The following is a 27,364-nucleotide window of genomic DNA, read 5'->3' as shown; positions in this document are numbered from 1 at the left end:
AAAGAGTCTCCAGTAAGTTCAGCACAGTAGATACAAACATTGTGCAGACTAAATCTCCTTTAAAGTTGGCTGCAAATAATGATGTATTAACACTTTTGAAAACCCATAAACTACGCAATCTTTCCTACAATGAGCATCAAAATAATGATGAAAAGACCTCAAACTTTAGATGACCTTTAATTTTTTGGTCATTATAATCATATGTATTACAAATAACACTCATGTATTTCCTTTTTCCTGCATGAGTTAAAGTCAGCCCACAACTTCAAAAATGGGAAACAAAACGCGGGGTCTTCTTGCAGCGGTGACTTTCAATCCATTATCCGTCCGTGTCAGTGGTCTGTTTACAAGACGCTCATTAAGAGCGGGGACGACATGATAAGAGCGCCAGAATTTGGAGTATGGCATCAGCAACTGATAATCCCGGATGCCAACGCCAGCATATCTCCCGCTCCCTGGCAAAATGCACTTCAGTCCTGACCAAGTAATTCACAAAGTAGCACCTCAGAGCGCGCGACCACCGATACGAGTTGGGGGTTTCAGCTGGGACTGCCACAAAGAGGTGAAGATCTCCGACTGCCAGGTGTATTGCTACCTGAAAGGTGCAGAATCACCATGGGATTTTCTGTATCGCTTTTCCTGCTAATTTGCACAAATCTATTTATGTACTCGGTGTCCTGCAAACCCGTCCAGGAAGGTGTCATCCTGGAATCGGAAGAAGGGCCATGGGGTGAGGAAACCAAGCCAGAGACCGATGACTTTGAAAATTTATCTAAAGATTATGGTGAAGACCGGGAGGTGGACATGGACGCTTTGGTTGAGTCCATGAAACAGGAGTTCTTGGCTGGTCTTAATCTCTCTGACATCCCTCCGCATGACCCAGAGAATACAGAGCCAGCACCGCAATACATGCTGGACCTGTATCAACGCTTCGCCAACGACCGCTCTTCAATGCCCTCGTCCAACGTGGTGCGCAGTTTCCAGTGTGAAGGTAAGGAACTTCCCTCCAAACAGCTTCACACAATATAAAGGTGTAAAACAAAATAGATAGTTATCACAATTGCTGGCTAATTGCTCAACTTTTTATTATTCACACAAACTTGAAGACGAATGAACACAGAAGAGCTAAAAGTGAATAAATCATACAATGGAAAGGATATAAAGGAAATATCGTGTGAATTATATGATCAGTGTCGAGAAAGTTTCCACAAAACGTTTTATCCCCTTAGCAAACGAAACTATTGAATGGATCGCAGTTAAAACGTATGCTTCAAATATTGCTTTTGGAATATATAAGGAATTGTCAATTGTGTGTGTGTGTGTGTGTGTGTGTGTGTGTGTGTGTGTGTGTGTGTGTGTGTGTGTGTGTGTGTGTGTGTGTGTGTGTGTGTGTGTGTGTGTGTGTGTGTGTGTGTGTGTGTGTGTGTGTGTGTGTGTGTGTGTGTGTGTGTGTGTGTGTGTGTGTGTGTGTGTGTGTGTGTGTGTGTGTGTGTGTGTGTGTGTGTGTGTGATAGTAGTCGCAGTCGTGGTAGCCTTTAGTCTACGTGCTGCATAAATAATGATTTATGTAAAAGGATTTACTTCAGTATTGTATGGAACATGGATATCGGTATTGCATGGATGTTGGTGTTGAAGTAATATTGTATGGGATATGGATATTGTTATTCTGTGAACAATGGTATCGGCATTATATGGAAGTTGGTATATTGTACGGAATATGGATATCGGAATTAGATGGATGTTGGAATTGTCATGAATATGGATATCGGAATTGGAAGGATGTTGGAATTGTCATGAATATGGATATCGGAATTGGATGGATATTGGAATTGTCATGAATATAGATATTGGAATTGGATGGATGTTGGAATTGTCATGAATATGGATATTGGAATTGGATGGATGTTGGAATTGTCATGAATATGGATATCGGAATTGGATGGATGTAGGTTTTGTCCAGAATATGGATATCAGTATTCGATTGAATATGGATATCGGTATCGGATCGATGTTGGTATTGAATGGAATATGGATATCGGTATTGTATGGATGTTAGTATTGTATGGAATATGGATATCAGTATTGCATGGATGTTTATTGCTTGGAATATGGATATTGTTAATGGATAGATCTTCATTGTATGGAATATAGATACCGGTATTTGATGGAAGTTGGAATTGTACGGAATATGGATGTCAGTATTGGATGATTGTTGGCATTGTACGGAATATGGATATCGGTATTGGATGATTGTTGGAATTGTGCAGAATATGGATATCAGTATTGTATGGATGTTAGCATTGAACTGAATATGGATATCGATAATGGATGGATTTTTATTGTACAGAATAAAGATACCAGTATTGGATGGAAGTTGGAATTGTACAGAATATGGATATCAGTATTGGATGATTGTTGGCATTGTACATAATATGGATATCAGTATTGGATGATTGTTGGCATTGTACGGAATATGGATATCAGTATTGGATGATTGTTGGCATTGTACGGAATATGGATATCAGTTTTGGATGATTGTTGGTATTGTATGGAATATAGATATCAGTATTGGATGATTGTTGACATTGTATGGAATATGTATATCAGTATTGGATGATTGTTGACATTCTACGGAATATGGATATCAGTATTGGATGATTGTTGGTATTGTACGGAATCTGCATATCAGTATTGGATGATTGTTGGTATTGTACGGAATATGGATTTCGGCATTGGATGATTGTTGGTATTGTACGGAATCTGGATATCAGTATTGGATGATTGTTGGAATTGTACGGAATATGGATATCATTATTGGATGATTGTTGACATTGTACGGAATCTGGATATCAGTATTGGATGATTGTTGGAATTGTACGGAATATGGATATCAGTATTGGATGATTGTTGACATTGTGCGTAATATGGATATCAGTATTGGATGATTGTTGGAATTGTACGGAATATGGATATCAGTATTGGATGATTGTTGGCATTGTATGGAATATGGATATCAGTCTTGGATGATCGTTGGATTTGTACAGAATATGGATATCCATATTGGATGATTGTTGGCATTGTACAGAATATGGATATCAGTATTGGATGATTGTTGGTATTGTACGGAATATGGATTTCGGTATTGGATGATTGTTGACATTGTGCAGAATATGGATATCAGTATTGGATGATTGTTGGAATTGTATGGAATATGGATATCAGCATTGGATGATTGTTGGCGTTGTGCGGAATATGGATATCGGTATTGGATGATTGTTGACATTGTACGGAATATGGATATCAGTATTGGATGATTGTTGGTATTGTACGGAATCTGCATATCAGTATTGGATGATTGTTGGTATTGTACGGAATATGGATTTCGGCATTGGATGATTGTTGGTATTGTACGGAATCTGGATATCAGTATTGGATGATTGTTGGAATTGTACCGAATATGGATATCATTATTGGATGATTGTTGACATTGTACGGAATATGAATATCAGTGTTGGATGATTGTTGGAATTGTACGGAATATGGATATCAGTATTGGATGATTGTTGGCATTGTACGGAATATGGATATCAGTATTGGATGATTGTTGGTATTGTACGGAATCTGCATATCAGTATTGGATGATTGTTGGTATTGTACGGAATATGGATTTCGGCATTGGATGATTGTTGGTATTGTACGGAATCTGGATATCAGTATTGGATGATTGTTGGAATTGTACGGAATATGGATATCATTATTGGATGATTGTTGACATTGTACGGAATCTGGATATCAGTATTGGATGATTGTTGGAATTGTACGGAATATGGATATCAGTATTGGATGATTGTTGACATTCTACGGAATATGGATATCAGTATTGGATGATTGTTGGTATTGTACGGAATCTGCATATCAGTATTGGATGATTGTTGGTATTGTACGGAATATGAATTTCGGCATTGGTTGATTGTTGGTATTGTACGGAATCTGGATATCAGTATTGGATGATTGTTGGAATTGTACGGAATATGGATATCATTATTGGATGATTGTTGACATTGTACGGAATCTGGATATCAGTATTGGATGATTGTTGGAATTGTACGGAATATGGATATCAGTATTGGATGATTGTTGACATTGTGCGTAATATGGATATCAGTATTGGATGATTGTTGGAATTGTACGGAATATGGATATCAGTATTGGATGATTGTTGGCATTGTATGGAATATGGATATCAGTCTTGGATGATTGTCTGAATTGTACAGAATATGGATATCCGTATTGGATGATTGTTGGCATTGTACGGAATATGGATATCAGTATTGGATGATTGTTGGTATTGTATGGAATATGGATATCAGCATTGGATGATTGTTGGCGTTGTGCGGAATATGGATATCGGTATTGGATGATTGTTGACATTGTACGGAATATGGATATCAGTATTGGATGATTGTTGGTATTGTACGGAATCTGCATATCAGTATTGGATGATTGTTGGTATTGTACGGAATATGGATTTCGGCATTGGATGATTGTTGGTATTGTACGGAATATGGATATCAGTATTGGATGATTGTTGGAATTGTACCGAATATGGATATCATTATTGGATGATTGTTGACATTGTACGGAATATGAATATCAGTATTGGATGATTGTTGGAATTGTACGGAATATGGATATCAGTATTGGATGATTGTTGGAATTGTACGGAATATGGATATCGGTATTGGATGATTGTTGACATTGTACGGAATATGGATGTTAGTAATGGATGATTGTTGGAATTGTACGGAAAATGGATGTCGGTAATGGATGATTGTTGGCATTGTACGGAATATGGATATCGGTATTGGATGATTCTTGGCATTGTATGGAATATGGATATCGGTATTGGATGATTCTTGGAATTATACAGAATATGGATATAACTATTGTATGGATGTTAGCATTGTATGGAATATGGATATCGGTAATGGATGAGTGTTGGCATTGTACGGAATATGGATAGCAGTATTGCATGGATGCTGGCATTGTATGGAATATGGATATCGGTATTGGATGATTGTTGGAATTATACAGAATATGGATATAATTATTGTATGGATGTTGGCATTGTATGGAATATGGATATCCGTAATGGATAATTGTTGGCATTGTACTAAATATGAATATAAGTATTGTATCGAAGTTGTCATTGTATGGAATATGGACATCGGTATTGGAAGATTGTTGGCATTGTACGGAATATGGATATCGATATTGGATGATTGTTAGCATTGTACGGAATATGGATATCGGTATTGGATGATTCTTGACATTGTAAGGAAGATGGATATCGGTATTGGTTGATTGTTGGCATTGTACGGAATATGGATATCGGTATTGGATGATTGTTGGAATTGTGCAGAATATGGATATCAGTATTGTATGATTATTGGAATTGTATGGAATATGTACATCTGTATTGTATGGATGTTGTCATTGCACGGAATATGGATATCGGTATTGTATGGATGTTGGCATTGCACGGAATGTAGATATCAGTATTGGATGGATGTTGGATTTGTACGTAAAATGGATATCGGTATTTGACGGGTCTTTGTTGTTCCGAATATAGACGCCAGTATTGGATGGAAGTTGGAATTGTATGGAATATGGATATCGGTATGGTATGGATGTTGGTATCGTACAGAATGTAGATATCGGTATTGGATGGATGTTCGAATTTAATGGCATATGGATATTGCTTATGCTAAAATGCTGTCTTATTGCACGATGTCTCGTTATTTTTACTCATGGTTGCCGCTCCCCAAGGATCATTCAAATGAACCGAAATCAACGTCACACACACACAGGAAGCAGTTGGCTCAAGCATGTTTTCTCACCTTTTAAAAGGTTTATTTTTGAATAGAGATGTACAAGGAAGAAGGTAGACAAGACGCCATCATAAACGGTACAACCCAAGCGAATCAAAATAAACAAAGTGAGAAATGGGGAGACGCAAACTAATATACAATGGTGAGAAGTAACGTGCATAACCTCACCATTCTCAGCACCACAGAACACACTTTTACAGCAAGATAAGAATACAGGCAGGACTTTTCTTTTTCTATGATGCGCATGGTGGATGTAAGAATCAATGCAGCCCACTTTGGAAACCAGGTGGGAGATGACGAGTGCCAGTAACAAAATGAGTCCAAAGATGAACAAAGCTAAAATAGAGCACGATGAAGTGAATCAGCCACAAGGAGCACTAGCGACGATCAGCCACTCAAATATCCCTTGTGGCCCTCTTTGTCCTTTCCAGATGAGGCCCACTGTTCTGCCCTCCGTTCTCTCTCCAGGCCCTTCTTCCTCCTCAAATCGCTTCTTTGCACTCGGTGCATTGGAAGTTTTCCTGTCTCTCCTCTATCTCTGAGGTCTTTCTTCTTCCTCTCCAGTGAAGTCACTTCTGCCCTCTTCGAAACCACAAGGTCCTCCAAGCTTTGGTCAATCCCAAACCTCTTCAGAGAAAACCACAAGAATGTCTGCATCATGAACTCCTCCGTATTCAGCTTTTCATCCTCTTCGTCTTGGGCTGGGCTGACCCTCCTCCGGGCCGTTCCACCCACCGGGTGGCACCAACACAAAATAACTCCAGATTGCTTCTTCTGGGCTCCACAGCACACTACACCACCATGGCTTCCACACACCAGCCAGAGAGATTGTGATCTGCCTGGTCGCACACGTGTGACACATGTGGCTCTGCGATGGCAAGTCCTCACCTGGCTCTGCCCACAAAAAAGAGGTGTTTACACATGCAATATTATTCTGACTATCCTGTCTATAAATTACATATGCTATAATCTTAGTGTCACATGTAACAATCGACTTATTCTGACACCTCCCCCCCACCTCCTCCCCACCCCATTCCATGCAATGGTACATTGTAGAATAAGGATGTTGGTTTTGTGTGGATAGGGGTGTTGGTACATATTGTGTGGAATATGGAGATTGCTATTGTATGGAATATGGAGATTGGAATTGTATATATATATATATATATATATATATATATATATATATATATATATATGTATGTATATGTATATATATATGTATATATATATGTATGTGTATATATATATATATATATATATATATATATATATATATATATATATATATATATATATATATGTATATATATATATATATATATATATATGTATGTATATATATATATATATATATATATATATATATGTATATATATATGTATGTATATATATATATATATATGTATGTATATATATATATATATATATGTATGTATATATATATATATATATATATATGTATATGTATATATATATATATATGTATATATATATATATGTATATATATATATATATATATATATATATATATATATATATATATGTATATATATATATATATATATATATATATATATATATATATATATGTATATATATGTATATATATATATGTATGTGTGTATATATACGTATATATATATGTGTATATATATATATATATATATATATATATATATATATATATATATATATATATATATATATATATATATATATATGAGTGTTGGTGCATATTGTGTGGAATATAGATTTATGTTGTCTGGATATGGGTGTTGGTACATATTGTATGGAATATGGAGATTGCTATTGTATGGAATATAAATATTGGTATTGTATAGATATGGATGTTGGTGCATATTGTGTGGAATATGAATATTGGTATTGTATAGATATGGGTGTTGGTTCATATTGTATGGAATATGGAGATTGCTATTGTATGGATATGGGTGATTGTACATTTTGTATGGAATATGGAGATTGGTATTGTATGGATGTGGGTGTTGGTACATATTGTATGGAACATGGAGATTGGTAGTGTATGGATATGGATGTTGCTGTTGTTTGGAATATGGAGATTGCTGTTGTATGGATATGGGTGTTGGTACATATTGTTTGGATATGGATATTACTATTGTAAGGAATATGGAGATTGGCATTATATGGATATGGGTGTTGGTACATATTGTATTGATATGGATATTATTATTGTAAGGAATATGGAGATTGGTATTATATGGATATGGGTGTTGGTTCATATTGTATGGAATATGGATGTTGCTATTGTAAGGAATATGGAGATTGGTATTGCATGGAATATGGATCTTGTTATTCTTTGGAAGATGGATTTTGTTATTCTATGGAATATGAATGTTGTTTTTCGATTGAATATGGATGTTAATGTTTGGAACATGGATGTTGGAATTGTATAAAATATGGATGTTTCTATTGGATGAATATGGATGTTATTGTCTGCAATCTCTATTATAATACCAAGCTTGCACACGAAAAACTCGGCTCGCAGTCACACGATCCCTATGAAATTGCTGTGGCACTTAGCGGACATGCCGACAATGTTTGGGAAGTCTTGGCGTTCCATAGTACCACTTGCACTTGCACAATGCGTATTTTTGTCATTCCCCGTGTACGGTCTGTCGTCTGCTACCAGCTATGTTGTACTGCTATCCCGTGCATGTGCATGGGTATCCCTAGTATGAATATAATTGTATGGATATTGGCATATTGTTTGGAATATGGATATCGGTATTGTGTGGAATAGCTATGTTGGTGTGGCATATGGAATACGGGCGTTGTTATATGGAATATGGATATTTGTTTTGTTTATAAAATGGATGTTGGTATATTGTTTGGAAGATGGATATTGGTTTAACATAGAAGACAGATTTTGGTAATGTATAAAATATGGTTATTGGTATTGTATAAAATATGAATATTGGAATATTTTATGGAATATGGATAATGTTATATTGTTTGGAATATGGATATTGGTATTGGATGGATGTTGGTATTGTGCATAATATGGATATCTGTATTGGATGGATGTTGGTATTTTATGGAAAAAGGACATTGGTATTGTTGAGAATATGGATAGTGGCATTGTATATCAGTATTGTATGGAGAATGAACATTGTTACCTCCACCACCAAAGGTGGCAGGAGGTTATATTTTCACCTCTCTGTTTGTTACTTACGAAATCTAAAGATTTCGTAAGTATATGGATGACTTCCGTCATCTGTTTGTGTGATCACCATGTGAGGAATCTGTGAGGGGGTGGAGCATCAGGTACCATCGGGTACCATGTAAACCTGTACTTTGTTTGTGTGTGTGTGTTTGTTTGTTTGTAGGCACGATAACTCGAGAATGGAAAAAGCGACCAATGTCAAATTACACCCAGTGATTCAAGAGGGTGATGGCTAGTGCTGATTAGATTTTTATCAAAATCGGTCAAAGGTCAAGGTCACAGTGAGGTCAAACATCCAAAACATTCGATTTTTGATGGTTTGGTATGGAATCATTGTAGAAACTTCTGGTTTGCGTCGCTACCTTCTCTCGAGACAGCTTTTATTAGACAAGGTCAGAGGTCAAGTTGACGATTTCGTAAGTACCAGTCTATGACTGCTTGTTTGTCTGTCTGTTTGTTTGTCTGTTTGTGTGCAGGATAGCTCAAAAAGTTGTCGACGGATTCGGATGAAATTTGGTGCACAGATTGGGAGTGTGACAAGAGCGAACTGATTAGATTTTTGTGAAGATCCGGATCCGGATTCGCCAACTAGAATTTTAAGTGATTCTTCACTATCGACAGATAGGGCTAAACTGGTATATATCACAATATCTCAAAAAGTTGTGCATGGATTCGCTCGAAGCTTGGGGGATAGGTTGGGTGTGTTACAAGGACAAACTGATTTGATTTTGGTGAAGATCCAAATCTGGATTCGAATATGAGAATTATTTAATTCTAAAAGTGATTCTTCACCATTGGGAGAAAGAGCCAAAAACGATATATAGCGCCATATTTCAAAAAGTTATTGGACTTGATATGTTCCACTGGATCAGGCATTGCATGGTGGAAGTATGCGCTCTCGCGAGTGCCCTTCCAGTTACTATATGGAATATTGGAATTGGTATTGCTATTCTATGTGATGTGGATGTTGCTATTGTATGAGTGGGGGTGAAAATTGAATATGGATTTTGGGCGTTTCACCAGGAAGGGGTTACTGGTCGACAGAGGTGGCATTAGTCATTTGGGTCCCAATGCAAAATGCAATAGTGGCCCAGTGAGGCCACCGTGAGCCCCTTCAACCTGTCATCACATTAAAATAACTCAATTTGGCATCTGTCTGACATCGATTTACTCCATCTATCCATTGAGACCATACACTGTGCAGTGTCAGTGCTGCCAAAGCAGTCTTCTGGGCTATTGGGCACAATTCTGGATGGGTTTCCACTCCGACGCAGGATACCTGAATGGCTCAATGTATTCAGTCGTTACTTATGCAATCTCAACCAACTAAATTTGCCAAGGGGACTACGGGTCAAATGGCAAAGGTTGTCCTGACTAAATTTGCCCCCCTCACCAGGAGTTATGAAGGTGGAGTGATGCAATTTATCTTCCTAAATGTGTACCATGTAGTGCCGTTTCCGGTCATGGTGGTGGGAGAGGGTATGTGGAGTATCTAGAGTATCTACGGTGACCTTCAGAACCCTCAATAGTATCACAAGTAAGAGGACTCCGTGTTATTTCCACACTCGCTTAGCCTATGTTGCTTTAGCCTCGATTGCAAAACGTCCAGAGGAATTCACGTTTTATTGCCATTTTCCGCATTGGAAAGGTATATATATATATATATATATATATATATATATATATATATATATATATATATATATATATATATATATATATATATATATATATATATATATATATATATATATATATATATATATATATATATATATATATATATATATATTGGCATTTTTCAAAGGCTTGACTTGTCAGGTCAGGTCACATTAGATCTGTGACCTGCTACAGGTACCATGTAAACCTGTACTAACCTGTTCCATAGTCGGGTTGTCGGCGACTCAACCATCTTCCCCACCAAGATTCTTGGTGAGGAGGGTGTTTGGATAGGAACACCCAGCACGATGAAAAACAAAACCTCTCAAAGGGCGGAGGAGCTCCTTGTGAGACAACGGCCATCCATATCTAGTGCCCAACTGTTTCTGCAGATGTCCTCCTGCAGTTGGGTTACTTTTTATTTGGACTTTGGTGGCAGGATTTGCACTCTGGCCACCATAAAACATTTCATCCCACAAAACATTTCAGAAGCAAAAATAAATCTGAAAACCCACTCCGTGGGAGCACCTCCTGTGCAGCTTCCCTTCGCAGGGCAACTCACCAGATGATGGGATTGGGGAAAAGCCTTCGGGACCCCCAATCTTTGATGATTCGAGGGAAACCATGGGGTAACCTTCTCCGCCACCAAGGTATCCATCATTGGTGGTGTGGCAAAGGAGATTGACCATGTCCTTGTTCATGATCACTGGAGGATGATCCAGAACTGCAGAGTCTACAGGAATGCTCAGTTCCTCAATATTGACCACAGGCTTGTTGTAGCAACTCTGAAGTTGCAGCTTAAACCAGGAGAATGATACCATCCCAGCCAAGGCTGTATGTTGGCAAGCTCAAGGATGAGAGGGTCGCTGAGGATTTTGCAAACATGCTGAGTGTAGATTTGGGTGGGTTGGGGGGTCTGGGTGCTTTGGGGGATCCTGAAGAGATGTGGAGTCCCTTTTAAGACCACTGTCCTTGATGTTGCCGGTGGATGACTTGGAACTCAACGGAGGGCAAATAAGAATTTGGTCTCTCAAGGGACACTGGATACCATTGACCAGAGTCACAGGGCCAGACTGAATGGCAGAGCTGAGCTATTCGGGGAGCTGAGGCGTAAAACTGAATGTGCATGAAGGGTGGACAAGGAGGCCTATGTGCAAGGAATCTGTGAGGGGGTGGAGCATCAGCTGTGGTCAAGTGATTCTCGTCCCGCTTACAGAGGAATTTGTGCATTGCGTTCCTCCAAGCCTGTACCTTGGTGGACTGCAATTAGAACAGGGGGTGTAGGCTCTTGACAGAGGAGTCAGAAGTGAAGGCCCGCTGGGCCAGTTACTTTAGACGGTTGCACCAGGCCGATCAACCAGCTGTTGATTTGGATGTCAGCGGTGTTACTGTCCCTGTTGCTGACCCTCCAATCAACTGCAGTCCACCTTTGTTTGTGGAAAAACAGTCGGCGTTGAAATGAGGAAAAGTTCCTGGGATTTGTCGCAGACATGCTGAACTTCTCAAGACTGGTGGAAATGCTGTACATGTGTCATTGCATGCATATCTGTTCTCTGCCTGTAACACAGGCATCATCCCAACTGACTAGAAGAGAGGCCTTGTTGTCCCTCTCTGGAAAGGGAAGCACGATCGCCAAGACTGCTACAACTACCGAGGGGTGATGCTGCTCTCAGTGCTGGGTAAAGTCTTTGCTCGGATAATTCTCTAGAGGGTTCGCCACCATCTTCTTGATCACCAGCATTCAGAGCAGTCAGGCTTTACACCAAAGAGGTCAGCAATTGACTGTGTCCTTGCTCTTCGGGTCCTCACCAAACTCAGACGAGAGTTTCGGCAGGGGCTGCTTGCAGCCTATGTTGATCTCTGTAAAGTATTTGATTCAGTTCATTGGGATGCCCTCTGGAGGATTCTTGGTCTTCGTGAGGTGCCACCAAAAGTGATCGATCTGATGTCTGAACTCTACTCTGGTACTGAGATTGCTGTGAGATGTGGTGGTACCATCTCTGACTTATTTCCAGTTGTTACAAGAGTTCTTCAGGGGTGTATACTCACGCCACACTTTTCAGCGCTTGTATGGACAGGATTCTGGGGAGGACGTCGGAGAGATCAAGCTGCGGTGCATCATTTGGGAATGTCAAGATCTCTGACCTTGATTTCACAGATGATACAGTCATCTTTTCAGAGACTCTGGATATCGTTTTGGGGGCCCTCAAGGTGCTGAATGAGGAGTCGGAGCCGCTTTGGTTACGGGTTTCCTGGGTCAAAACTCAGATCCAGGCATTCAATGACATGTTGGATGCTGCTATCCTGTTTGTACCTGTTTGTGCCAAGGATGTTGAGGTCATGGAGAGATTCACTTCCCTTGGCAGTGATATTCATGTCTCTGATGGCTGTGAGCTAGAGGTCAACAGACATCTGGGTCGGGCCTGGGGAGTCATGGATTCACTGGATCATGGGGTGTGGTGCTGCCGGTACCTGTGCGGGAGGATAAAAGTCCGAGTCTTCAGGTCCTTGGTGCTTCCAGTCTTGCTCTATTGATATGACACTTGGACTCTAACCAGGGATCTGAGCCGCAAACGTATTTCCTTTGGTACCAGGTCTCTTCGTAGAATCCTTGGCTTTCGCTGGTCAGACTTCGTGGCCAACAGGCGGTTGCTGAGAGAGACTCAAATGAGATTTTTTGCCTGCATGGTCTGTGAGCATCAGCTGTGGCTGTATAGACATGTGGCTCATTTTCCTGACGCTGATCCTGCTCACCAGCTTCTCTCAGCGAGGGAGCCTTGTGAGTGGAGGGCTGACTACGTTCCTCGTGGTTTCAGCAAGTTGATTGGAATCCCAAGGAATTGAGAATGGGCTAGTCTTCTGCCTTGGGGAGGGCCGGACGGAGGCATCTGGAATACCTACGGAAAGTGGATGCAGCAACCCTAACCTGACTTCAAATGTCAAAAGTAATAACAAGAATAATGATAATAGCATGTCTTTAATAATAAGTGTCCATTTGGCAGTGTGTGTGTGTGGCTGTGTGTGTGTGTGTGTGTGTGTGTGTGTGTGTGTGTGTGTGTGTGTGTGTGTGTGTGTGTGTGTGTGTGTGTGTGTGTGTGTGTGTGTGTGTGCGTGCGTGCGTGCGTGCGTGTGTGTGTGTGTCCTCCCTAACTCCAAAACCATGAAGCCGAGCAGCCTGAATCTTTGCAGCAGACAAAGTGAACTCCAAAGGAATGCATGACTGAAAATTTGGTGTTTGGGTTCATCAAAGCACCCCTTTTGAAGATAACTCATGGCCTTATTTCATGATATTCATTATCAGGAACATCCTCGGCCACCTCTTTAGCATCTTAAGGCATCCTCAGTTCCTTCACTGTGGACTTCATTCGCCATGTTTTTTCGGCCTGCTCAACAATGCCTTCACTTGGAACAGGCTGCAATGGTTTATGAATGATAAAGTTTTGTTTTTTTACTTTCTTCACTCATATTATTGAATGCCTGTTCATCATACATACAAATCACTGGATACATTGCGATGCTTATAAACGCTGGGAGATTCCAGCATTTGTGGCTTTGTTTCATTTCTGCACATGCCATAACCTCAATAATCTCTTAAACTAAGCCGAATTACAAAATTTAAGCTCTAGAATCTAACTGAGCAGCAGTTCTGACTGCTAACAAAGTGTTCATTTGTCCAATTCGGACATGTTTGACATTTTGGGCGTCTCCCGGAGTGTGTGTTTAATTTGACGGTTTGGTGATTGCTATCACTTGCCAAGCCAGCTGCTCCTTATCAACCATTTAATCGGAGTGCTTGCTTGAGTGCTTAAGCCACTTCCTGAGTGCCCTACAGTCAATAGCGATACAGTTAATATCCTGATTGGGATGGACAGTCGGCAGTTACTACAAGGTAGAGGTACATGTGGGTAGATTGGTTATGTTATATGAATTGGGTGTGCTTTACAAAGGTTATATGATTTCTCTTTGTGAGTTTTAAAGTAAAATATATTTGACAACACCCGATTTCCGAGCCGTATTGCCATGGTAATGTGTCTTCTAAATTACCGAGCCAAAGCTTTTCCACCCATCACATCTCTTTGAAACGTCTCTAATGCAACATTGTGTTTTTTTGTTAGTTCATTGAAATTCCCCCAAAACAAGGGTGAAAACTACGCAAAGTTTTTGGGTTGCACACATTACATATTGCAGTCAGTAATCACACTGATTCCAATCAGCCGATGACCTAAAAATTGCCAATATTGGCCAAGCACTAATATAGTGTGTGTGTGTGTGTGTGTGTGTGTGTGTGTGTGTGTGTGTGTGTGTGTGTGTGTGTGTGTGTGTGTGTGTGTGTGTGTGTGTGTGTGTGTGTGTGTGTGTGTGTGTGTGTGTGTGTTGTTCATTAAGCATAACATATTGTCTTTGCTAATACCTCTCTCTCTCTTTTTCTCTTCTTCTCTCTCATTCTCTCTTCTCTCTCTCTCTCTCTCTCTCTCTCTCTCTCTCTCTCTCTCTCTCTCTCTCTCTCTCTCTCTCTCTCTCTCTCTCTCTCTCTCTCTCTCTCTCTCTCTCTCTCTCTCTCTCTCTCTCTCTCTCTCTCTCGCTCTCTCTCGCTCCCCCCAACTCTCTTCTTCCATATCCTTGGGACAGGTGCTTTGTTGACACGTTTCGAATTTTTAAAACCTCAATGTCTGCCATGCACATGGGTTAGTCTGTTTAGTAATGAGGGGTTGTTTTGTGATGTACCATTAATTGTCGTGTGAACTTGCCAAACAATATCGATTTGTGTTAACATTAGGATTTACACATTTTTTATTGTCCACCACTGCTTCCCAATTCAATATCAGGTGATGCATGACGTCGTCACCTGGAACCAAAGGAAGGAAGTACTCAGTTTTTACTCCGTTTGTTTCTTTCCTTTTCTTTCTTTCTTTCTTTCTTTCTTTCTTTCTTTCTTTCTTCTTTCTTTCTTTCTTCTTTCTTTCTTTCTTTCTTTCTTTCTTTCTTTCTTTCTTCTTTCTTTCTTTCTTCTTTCTTTCTTTCTTTGTCCCGCAATGTCTCAGCCATCCTTTGAGCTCGGAAGCTGAAATTTGAACATGACGATGAACAAGTGGTTTTGGCTGTAAAGGGAATTTTTGATTTATTGATTAATCATTTAATCGATTGATTTTTCATTTTTTTATGAATTACTTAATTTTCAAAAAGTTGGCAGATTCGGATGAAACAGTGGTGGTTTTGGTATGCCTTTCGTCAATTGATTAAGAAATTAATTATTTTACGATTATTATTAGTTATTTATTTTAATTATGCAATTAATCAATTAATTATTGTACACCGCTCCCTCCCAATTCCATCTCCACGTGCTGCGTGGTGGCATCACCGGGTGCCGAAGGTGTCCCGGCAATGTCACGTGCTAAAGGATTTGTTATTTATTTATTTGGCTTGGGGACGGTGTACTTTGAATGTACCTCTACTTGTGATTATGTTTGCATTTCATCTAATTTCATGTATACATTAAACGTAGTTATTATTCCACTTACTTTCTCCACTAACCTCACCTCCTAATTTTGTAATAGTCCTGTCTCGTTAAACATCAGGGGAAACATTTTCTAATTGATTCATTATGTCACAGTGCTTTCCTTCCTTGAGATGGAGCATTCCCTTTGCGCTGTGTTTATCACCACTCACAAGTTATGTTTTGTCGGCAAAGTGAGACCACAACCTCAACCATCGGGGGGCCGTCTTGAAAGATCAGTCATGGTGGGGGTCCCCTGTTCTCTCGGGGCCCCCATGCAATTGCATGGGTTGCATGCCATTAACGCTGCCTCTGCTGGGAGACCGCATGTGCTCTACAGAAGCCTGGGGGGAGGGTTTAAGGGGGACAGAGCACAGAAAGGGCAGAGGGTACAAGACCAGAAAGGAGGCAGTAGAAGAAAGAGGGACCACCGGCCTGCCTGCGATTGGAAAGTGACAGACCCAGAGACTGAGCTTTGTCGTGGGAGATACCAATGATCTTGAAGGCCTTGATTTCCATAGCAGCAAGCTAAGCAAGGCTTGATGCAGTGGCATCACCCCAAAGGGGAGAGCAGGACTCCATCAATCTGTGGATGGAAGGCCTTGTATGTGGATAGGGTTACCACAGAAGGTTTAGGTGGACCAAGGAAGGACTTTCACGATGGAGGATGTCCAGTTGGAGATTGGCTTTGGAGGTCAACTTCAAATTGGGGTTTGCCCAAGAAAGATCGTGGCTGATGATGAGACACAGGAGTTTGAATGACTGAACTTCCTCAAGAGGATTGTTTCATAAAGTAGATGGGTTGGTTAGGCAGACAGTCTTTTTTGGGAGACGGTGAGAGTTTGAGTTTTGTCAGGATTGAAAGACATATTCCAAGTGTTTGACCAGTTCATGATTATATGAAAACCTGAAGAGAGGGAAGAGGATGCTGCCTGCCTATCTGAAGGATGAGTGATGCCATGGGGTAGAGAGTGGAGTCATCAGCAAACAGATAAAGAGGATTTTCCAGAGGGAGACAGAGAGACGAAGATACAGAGTCAGAGTCAGAGAGATCATTGATGAACATTAGGAATAGGATGGGGCCCAGAATGCTGCCTTGGGAACCCAGCCTTGACATGAAGAGAAGATGAAACTTTAAAGTATCAGGTTGAGAGCCACACATTGGCTCGGAGCTTTGGTAAGCCGGTATGTCGGTAAGCCAAGTGTGTAGTTGGCCTCGGATACTATAGGCAGAGATTTTGCAGTGCAAGTTGGGGTGCCAAATGGCAACGAATGCTCGACATATATTGTCTAAAGAGACCGGACATTCCTGCTCTCATATCTGAGATGGAGGGCCTCTATCCATCAAGGTAGAGCGTTTCTGTGTGAATCCGATCTGATTGTCTGAAATCAGGCCGATGGAGGAAAGGAAAGATTTTTTTGTCAAACCGATGATTGATTCCATAACTTTACTTCTTAGTGGAAGTAGGTTAATTGGCCTGTAGTTAATAACATTTGTTTTGTATCATGCTTGTGTAATGCTGTTATGGTGGCTGACCTCTAAGTGATGTGATGGTGACCGATGGCAGATGATAGGGTAAAGAAAATTCAAATAATCAGTGTTGCGTATGTGTGTGTTTGTGTGCGTGCATGTCTGACTTGTATGTTTTGTCATCAACATACTAAACATATCTTTTTGTTGTTCTTCCTCAACTTAGGTCGTGTTGTCTTTCCTTGTCTGCAGTGAAATGGCGATGTGAAGTTAATTTAGGAGCTGTATTTTGGATGAATGCAGGTGACTCGTCCATGCACAAGTCCATATTCCTGAACCACATGACATCCACCATAACGCACAGCCACCCTTCATGGCAAACGTTAATTCAATGAGGAAAGAAATCCGCTCCATGGCTGCAGGGTTTGATACTTTTCACCCGAGGGTCACTGTTTAACAAGCACTTTCCGAAGGAAGTGGAAGTCAGATAACATTAAGATCAACAGACTTTGTTCTTATTGTGTCAGGGAAGCATCAAGCGTGCGCTCTATGGGCTCTACATAACAACATACATGATATTCGTGATTACTTTTAAATATCACGTGCTTTTTTCCCAGAATGAACGTTTTCAATCTATCTTTTCTTTCAGCACAAATTTTAAGGTAACCTAACACAGAAGGGATGTTACCGAGGGGCACTTATATTGTGATGGACTTATCTCTGTCGCTGTGATTAACGGACATCCGATGTTGCTGAAACAAATCCCATGACGTCCTTGGTTGCTTCCCACGTCATAACTTGCCAGTTGCTCATCAAAACGTAAACATGTTTGCCTTTCACATTGAACCTCTTACTCGGTCTCGTCACATCGTTACCGTAACACCCCAAGTCCGGTTTCACCTTGGTGATGTCGTATTAGATGACAGGATAGAACAGTGTATATTACAACCACCTTTAAGCTATCTCATCTGGGTTCGATTCCTGACCCCACAAGGCAATCTTCGTAAACCAAACTTTATTTGTATCAGCAAGTGCACGTTTTTCGAAAGAACGCTTTAAGCCAGGTTTTCCTTCGGCTATAGCATTCGTTGGTGGGAATTAAAGACCCAAGCATTGTCTTTTGGAAAAGGAGTTACCTCGACCATTGAAGGTATTCATTCACCCCTGTCTGTCTGTTTGCCTGTGAGCAGGATATCTCAAAAAAGTTGTGGACGGATTCGGACGAAACTTGGTGGACAAGTTGGGTTTGTGACAAGGACGAACGAATTCGATTTTGGCGAAGATCCGAATCTGGATCCGGAAACGATAATTGTTTAATATATATATTTTTAAGTCTTTCCATCTTCACCATTGAAGGATAGGGGCCAAACACGATACACAGGACAACATATTTCAAAACTTGGTGGACGAGTTGGCTCGGAGACGAGAACACCCCGATTCGAGTTTGGTTCAATTCTGGATCCAGATGCGACCGATCAGTGGGATACGAAAAGTCAACTGTTCAGGCTGCAGGGGGGATGTGCTCTGAGTGTCGTGGTCTCGGATCATGACCAGATTAACAAAAAACACCTTTTTGATCATAACTTGAATAATTCCCCTCCGATTTTCATGACGTTGGGTTTTTTTCTGGATATATTGTTGATGGGACACATTTTCTTAATTTACATTCTGTCCCTACACGTTGAAGGTCAAGGTCACATAGTTGTCTGAAAAAAATATGTCCATCATGGATTGCGGGCGCTGCGGGGAGGCTTGCCCTTGGCAACCGATTTGTGATCACAGATATCTAGTTGTTCGTGTGACTCAGTCAGCACAATGGTTGTGGTATTTATCTACAAACTTGAAATTTTGAAAGGGCTGACAGGATGGTTTAGAGGTATGCACACTCACTGCAATCCCATCCCAGCAAGAATCTGCCATCCTGGTGTTTCACAGGCAGGGTGATTATTCAATGTGTGTTGTCTCTCGGATGGACGTTAAGCTGGGTGTCCCGTCTGCTGACATTAGACGGTAGAAATTAGTGATCCCATGGTGTTGGTTATCGCTGGAATCCTAAACAAATTACAAATCCCTTTCCGACCAACAGCTGGGAAATGGATGTTCCATAACCGACTTTGAGTATATTTTGAAAAGTGAATCACGTGATGCGATGTCCACGTTTCTTGCACCGTTTTCAGCATCTCACTTGTAGAACTTCCAGGACGTTCCATGAGCAGCTCATGTTGACGGTTGGGCGAGTCATCGGAATTTCATCTCAACTCAATTCGTACATTATCACCGGTTTACTAATTAACACCAATGGGATTGTTTACAAGCTACTCATGTGAGCGCAAGTTTAAGATTGAAACCGTGTTTTTAATCATTCTCAACATGATCATCTTTTTGCAGAAGTGATTTCGAATGCTGAGGAAGACGGGCTGATCGATCAGAACGTCCTTCAATTCAACTTATCCATCCCGGCCCATGAGCATATCACAATGGCGGAGCTCCGCTTCAGTATCTGGAGTCAGAGCGGCGATCGTGCGGTTCGTGACGTAACCATGGCCACCGCGACTGTTTACGAGGTTTTCGATGAGGAGGGAGATGGGAGTCAAATGGCGAGTCGCAACGTCCTGTCCCTGCTCATCTCTCGCCATCTCGTGGTCAGTGACACTCCCTGGCATTCGTTCGACGTGACCTTAGCCGTGCGGCGATGGGCACGGACGGATCGAACGAGGCATCACTTGGAGGTACATTTGATCAGTGGTGGCCACCCAGGCTCTCTGAGTCTCGGCCGAGAACCGGGCTCAGAGCCTTTGCTCCTGGTCTTCTCTGATGATCGCGCTGGGCATGGAGTCGACGAAGTTAACGAGTTGGTGGCGCGGGAGAAGGGGGCTGCCGAACAATTATTGCACGACACAGAAAATTCGTCTGCTGCCCTGGCAGAAATTCTGGAGGAGGTCTTGGATGTGCAGATTCCAGATGTGGCCTTCGAACCTCTCCCGAGAACGAGGCGTCACGCAAAACGCAATTTCTGCAAACGCACGTCGCTCTACGTGAACTTCAAGGAGATCGGTTGGGACTCGTGGATCATCGCCCCTCCGGGCTACGAAGCTTACGAATGCACGGGTCAGTGTCACTTCCCGCTCACCGACCATCTTTCACCCACGAAGCACGCCATCGTTAAGACCCTCATGCACCTGTCACACCCAGAGCGTGTGGCCAAAGCGTGCTGTGTCCCGACCAAGTTGGACTCGATCTCAATCCTGTACCGTGACAAAGCCGGCGTGTTCACCTACAAGTACAAGTACGAAGGCATGATGGTGGCCGAATGCGGTTGCAGATAGGGAATATAGTGACGCCCGCTAACAGAGTTGTACACCATGATGTAACTGCAGAAGATTATGAGTTATATTTATCGCATATGGATTTATGGGATGGTTACATGTACTATTATAGTGCTAAAGAATGGGGAATGAATGTCCAAAGTGTAATCTGTCTGATGAGGCCTTGTATTATGTCAATTTTAGATCCGGGTTCAGCTTTAACACACACACACACACACACACACACACACACACACACACACACACACACACACACACACACACACACACACACACACACACATACACACACACATAACATATGCACATACACACATACACACACACATACACATACACGCACACATACATACATACGCATATACACACAAACACATACACACATACACACACACACGAACATACATACATACACATATACACACACACATACATACCCACATACATACACACATAACACAATTACATACACACACATACACACACATATATGCACATACACACACATACACACACACGAACATAAATACATACACATATACACACACGCACATACACAGACACATACACACACCCATACACACGTGCACACATCCACACACATACACACACTCACACACGTACACACACGTAAATACACACACACATACAACACACAACACACACGCACATACACACACACGAACATACATACATACACATATACACACACATACATACACACACACACACACACACACACACATACACACACACATACAATACACAATATACATACCTACATACATACACATACACACACACACACATACACAGACACATACACACGTCCACACATACACACACATACACACACTCACACACGTACACACACGTAAATACACACACATACAACACACAACACACGTACATACACACACATACAACACACACATACACACACGTACATACACACACAAATACACATACAACACACATACACACACGTACATACACACATACAACACACACATACACATACATACACACAAATACACACACACACATGCATACTTTTTGGGTCGAGGTTTGTACCTAATAATTGAACAGCCGAAATGTGAATATGTGTACAAATGTTATCAATATGATGTAAATTGTGTACAATAATTATTTAATTGCTGGAGTAAATAAGTTAACGATTTATTGTATCGATTGCTGGACTAAATAAGTTAACATTTACCATTGTATCGATTATACAATGAGAGAGCAGTGTCGAATCCCCAAAGATTTGTACTTGCATTTCCTCATCAGACGTGATATTTAAACGAAACACAAGGTATAATACATGGGAAGGTTACTTGTGATGGCAATCATCGCATCCGTGTCCTCACGACGCTCCGATGGGAGGGTTGCAGACCCGTGTCCGTGCCCTCGTATCCGTCTCCGTGCCCTGAGCATGTGTGCTCGACAAGTTGCTGTTTCATTCCTGTATTTATGAATGGAAAGCGCTAAAGATGTTATTTGTCATTCCTCCTTGCGCTGTGTTCTTCCGTGTGTCCTTTTGTAAATATTTGGATCTTGTCGGAACTCATTAACCGATAGATAGCGGAGACTAAAAGCAGGACTTGTGTGGCTGAAGAGGCAAGACCTTGAGATGATTGGTTATAAATAAAGCTTTCAGAACTTTCCTCCTGGTTCTTCGTGTTATCTTTGTCTTCATTACGAACATCTGTTTCAGGAACACAAATGGGAGTAAATTTCAAGTATTGCACGTTTTATCTCCGATGTTGTAGTTGACTTGATTTCATTCAAAGGTCAAGAAAAAACAATTTTCTCCTGTCAGTGACAAGAATGATTCTGATGAGGTTTTTCTTTTCCTATACCGAAGATAAACTATAGGTGTGGCATTAAATAATAACAACGTGATACTGGAGCCGTACTCTCGTAATTCATGCACGCAAGTGTATCGCAATCGAATGAACACTCCATGATATTGAACAAATAACCATTTTTTGCAGCTCGAGCTCTAAAGTCCTTTTTTCCCATTTTTGAAACATCCCAACAGCACATGTTGCAGGTGACACGTCATCATTTACAAATGGCCATATTAAAATGGTTGAACCCACGAGGGATAATGTAAAAGAAAACTATTTATAAAATTGTTGAACCCATGAAGGATTATATATAAACATATTGATAAAATTGTTGAACCCATGAGGGATTACACATAAAGACTATATATAAAATTGTTGAACCCATGAGGGATTATATATAAAAACTATTTATAAAATGGTTTGACCCATGAGGGATTATATATAAAAACTATTTATAAAATTGTTGAACCCATGAGGGATTATATATAAAAACTATTTATAAAATTGTTGAACCCATGAGGGATTATATATAAAAACTATTTATAAAATTGTTGAATCCATGAGAGATTATATAGAAAAACTATTAATAAAATTGTTCAACCCATGAGGGATTATATATAAAAACTATTGAAAAAATTGTTGAACCCATGAGGGATTATACATAAAAACTATTGATAAAATTGTTGAACCCATGAGGGATTACACAAAAAACTATTGATAACATTGTTGAACCCATGAGGGACGACATATAAAAGCTATTTATAAAATTGTTGAACCCATGAGGGATTATATATAAAAACTATTGATAAAATTGTTGAACCCATGAGGGATTATATATAAAAACTATTGATAAAATTGTTGAACCCATGAGGGACTTGATATAAATACTATTGATAAAATTGTTGAACCCATGAGGGATGAAACAAAAAACTATTGATAAAATTGTTGAACCCATGAGGGATTATACAAAAAACTATTGATAAAATTGTTGAACCCATGAGGGATTACACAAAAAACTATTGATAAAATTGTTGAATCCATGAGGGATTATATATAAAAACTATTTGTAAAATTGTTGAACCCATGAGGGATTACACAAAAAACTATTGATAAAATTGTTGAACCCATGAGGGATTATATATAAAAACTATTTATAAAATTGTTGAACCCATGAGGGATTACACAAAAAAACTATTGATAAAATTGTTGAACCCATGAGGGACTACATATAAAAACTATTTGTAAAATTGTTGAACCCATGAGGGATTATATATAAAAACTATTTATAAAATTGTTGAACCCATGAGGGATTATATATCAAAACTATTTATAAAATTGTTGAACCCATGAGGGATTATATATAAAAACTATTGATAAAATTGTTGAACCCATGAGGGATTATATATAAAAACTATTGATAAAATTGTTGAACCCATAAGAGACTTTATATAAAAACTATTGATAAAATTGTTGAATCCATGAGGGATTATATATAAAAACTATTGATAAAATTGTTGAACCCATGAGGGATTACACATAAAAACTATATATAAAATTGTTGAACCTATGAGGGATTATATATAAAAACTATTTATAAAATTGTTGAACCCATGAGGGATTATATATAAAAACTACTTATAAAATTGTTGACCCCATGAAGGATTATATATAAAAACTATTTATAAAATTGTTGAACCCATGAGGGACTATTGACAAAAACTATTTATAAAATTGTTGAACCCATGAGGGACTATATATAAAAACTATTTATAAAATTGTTGAACCCATGAGGGATTATTATAAAAACTATTTATAAAATTGTTGAACCCAGTCTCTAACAAAGAGACTGTAAGACATTCTCCTTGGGCACAAAAAACAGGTCCCTCGGAGGTCCAGTTTTGGAGGTATTGATTTTTTTGTGCAGTCCACAATAAGTGTACGATGTACGATAAAGCATTTTAGCTGTTGCTCAGCAACGGAGGTGTTTATAGCAACCATTCATTTTTGTGTACATGCTAGCCACATTGTACACATTTCACCCAAGTTTCTTCAAAATCAGACTCTTTCTCTTAGAGATATTCGCAATTAACCGTTTCTGAAATGTTCGACATGTACTCGCCCAAAACCTATCTCCTCCTACAAATATTTTTTGTTAGGGCTGCAAATTGGCATGAAGGGAGCTAGATAGATTGCGCACAGAACTCTAAGCTTCGATTTTTCGATTTTTTTGTTTGTTGATTTTTTTCGATGTTTTGACCACTTTAAAGGGCCGTTGCTATGCCGTTGCTCGGCCCAGGGTTCCATATATGAAAGCACACAATTCCCAGAAATATTGGTCCTACCTACCAAATTTCATTGGAATCGGTTGAGTGGTTTAGCCCCGACGCTTGACCAAAGTTTCGCGGACAGACAGACAGATGGAAATGTTCAGAATAAGGGTGCTCTCAGATCAGCCAAAAATGGTTGAACCCATGAGGGATTATGAATAAAAACTATTTATAAAATTGTTGAACCCATGAAGGATTATATATAAAAACTATTGATAAAATGGTTGAACCCATGAGGGATTATAATTAAAAACTACTTATAGAATGGTTGAACCCATGAGGGATTATATATATAAAAACTATTTATAAAATGGTTTGACCCATTAGGGGTTATATATAAAAACTCTTTATAAAATTGTTGAACCCATGAGGGATTACATATAAAAACTATTTATGAAATGGTTGAACCCTTGAGGGATTATATATATAAAAACTATTTAAAAAATTGTTGAACCCATGAGGGACTTTATATAAAAAACTATTGATAAAATGGCCGAATCACAAATTCCCAGCAAGCAAAGTTTGCTGCACAAAAACCAAGTACAAGACCCTGCATCCCATTTTTTATGAAACTTTTCGATTTTGTACTCGGCCCAGATAAATCGACTCAGAAATGCCATGAACCCGCAGTGTTCATTCTGTTCTCTGCATGTGACTATATTAACTATAATAATCTATTGTTCAACAATGAACTTGTTGGGGAAGCCACCCTCGGATTGAGCAATGTCAGGGAAGGTGTTCTAAATTCCAACACACCAGTCCAGTTGCATCTCACATGTGTCTCCGATGAGGAATGTTTAATTTCCCACATCCTGAAAGGGCGTTTGGATGATGAAGATACTCAAGAATTTGTTTTCAAGAGGAATGCGGTGGCTGCGAAGGCTTGCTTGAAAAATAAACGCATCGTCATCCTGAATCCAACCAAACTTGATTAATCTTTTCAATTAAACCCAGAGGTGTTTGTAAAAACGTACTTTTCTTTAGTTTGCATTTTTGAAGTTTAATTTCATCACAAACAACTAGTATAATTTGGCAGCATATTTCAGATGTTGCAACAAACTGTCATTTTAATGATTTGAACACTTGTTTATAGCTCCCTATTTTTCCCACCTGTTGAACCAAATTCCACACTCTGTTTAATCTCATCCTTCCCACCAAGTCTTCAAGACAGCAGTTCACTCACAACTCAGATCATCCCCCCTCCTCCTCACCTAAACCATGATCTTTTCTCCCCCCGTTACACCCACACCCCACCCCCAAGAGCACATCTTTCCAAATTTCCAGCGCTTCCTTCCTGAGAGTTTCCTTCTGAATCAATCTTGCCCACAACACGCATCCTTTCCTCCCCGCACACATTGTTTGTCCAAGTCTCTCTCTCTACTTTGTCTTTAAACTCTGCTGTTGGTGTTTCTCTATCCCCTCCCCTCTCTGCTGTTCCTTTTTTTCTTTTGTGTCCTGATCCATTCACTGTTTGAGCTCTACCACAAGCCTTGAACTTGTATACAAAAAATATATAAACAAATAAAAAACCCATGAGGGATTATAATATAAAAAACTATTGATAAAATGGTTGAACCCATGAGGGATAATATATAAAAACTACATAAAAAAGCTCGGAGCTTGGACCAATTTCGTGCATTATATGATACAATATTCTATGATCTACTCTCACGGACTAATTAAAGTATTTCATTGAAATATGATTTCAGCTTTGAGGATCACAGAAATGTGTTGAAATCTGTGGTGAAATCTGATAATTTATAGAAACAACGAGTCTTATCACTAATCCGATATTTCTATTTATTTTTAGCAAGCAAGGCTATGGTCCCTCCTTTTCCATATGCACACAAGAAAATGTGAAAATCCAAGGCATTAAACTAATCTTTTTGTACTGTTTGGAGAATTATATTGAGTGAACAAAAAATTTTGGAATGTCCCAAAATTAAGCAGCTTCATTGAGCTAAACTAAATGACAAAAGTATGTGGACACCCCTTCTAATTAGTGGATTCAGCTATTTCATCCATATTTAATCCATTGCTGACAGGTGTATAAAATCAAGTACACAGCCATGCAATCTCGGTCGACAAACATTGTCAGTAGAATGGGCCAGACTGAAGAGCTCAGTTCTCCAAATTT

General features: G+C 39.7%; 1 protein-coding gene across 1 annotated transcript; it reads left to right on the top strand.

The window, feature by feature from the left end:
- Positions 1–464: 464 nt before the first annotated feature.
- On the top strand, positions 465–21,809 carry LOC147027218 (bone morphogenetic protein 10-like). Its single transcript, XM_085883458.1, has 2 exons — positions 465–991; positions 20,110–21,809. Exons 1-2 carry the CDS (start codon positions 616–618, stop codon positions 21,045–21,047), a joined length of 1,314 nt encoding a protein of 437 aa, XP_085739584.1. The 5' UTR covers positions 465–615; the 3' UTR covers positions 21,048–21,809.
- The last annotated feature ends 5,555 nt before the right edge of the window (positions 21,810–27,364 follow it).

This window comes from Eptatretus burgeri, chromosome 5 (assembly GCF_056783735.1).
Source record: "Eptatretus burgeri isolate ZD-2024b chromosome 5, Ebu_testis_v1, whole genome shotgun sequence".
In the NCBI taxonomy this organism is placed as follows: Eukaryota; Metazoa; Chordata; class Myxini; order Myxiniformes; family Myxinidae; genus Eptatretus; species Eptatretus burgeri.
The sequence above is the reverse complement of the archived record's forward strand: the minus strand, read 5'-3'. Positions and strand labels throughout refer to the sequence as shown.

Coding starts and splice junctions, on each gene's coding strand:
- LOC147027218 (XM_085883458.1), top strand. CDS start 616: ATGGGATTTTCTGTATCGCTTTTCCTGCTAATTTGCACAAATCTATTT. Junction 992..20,109: donor GCGCAGTTTCCAGTGTGAAG/GTAAGGAACTTC, acceptor ATCTTTTTGCAG/AAGTGATTTCGAATGCTGAG.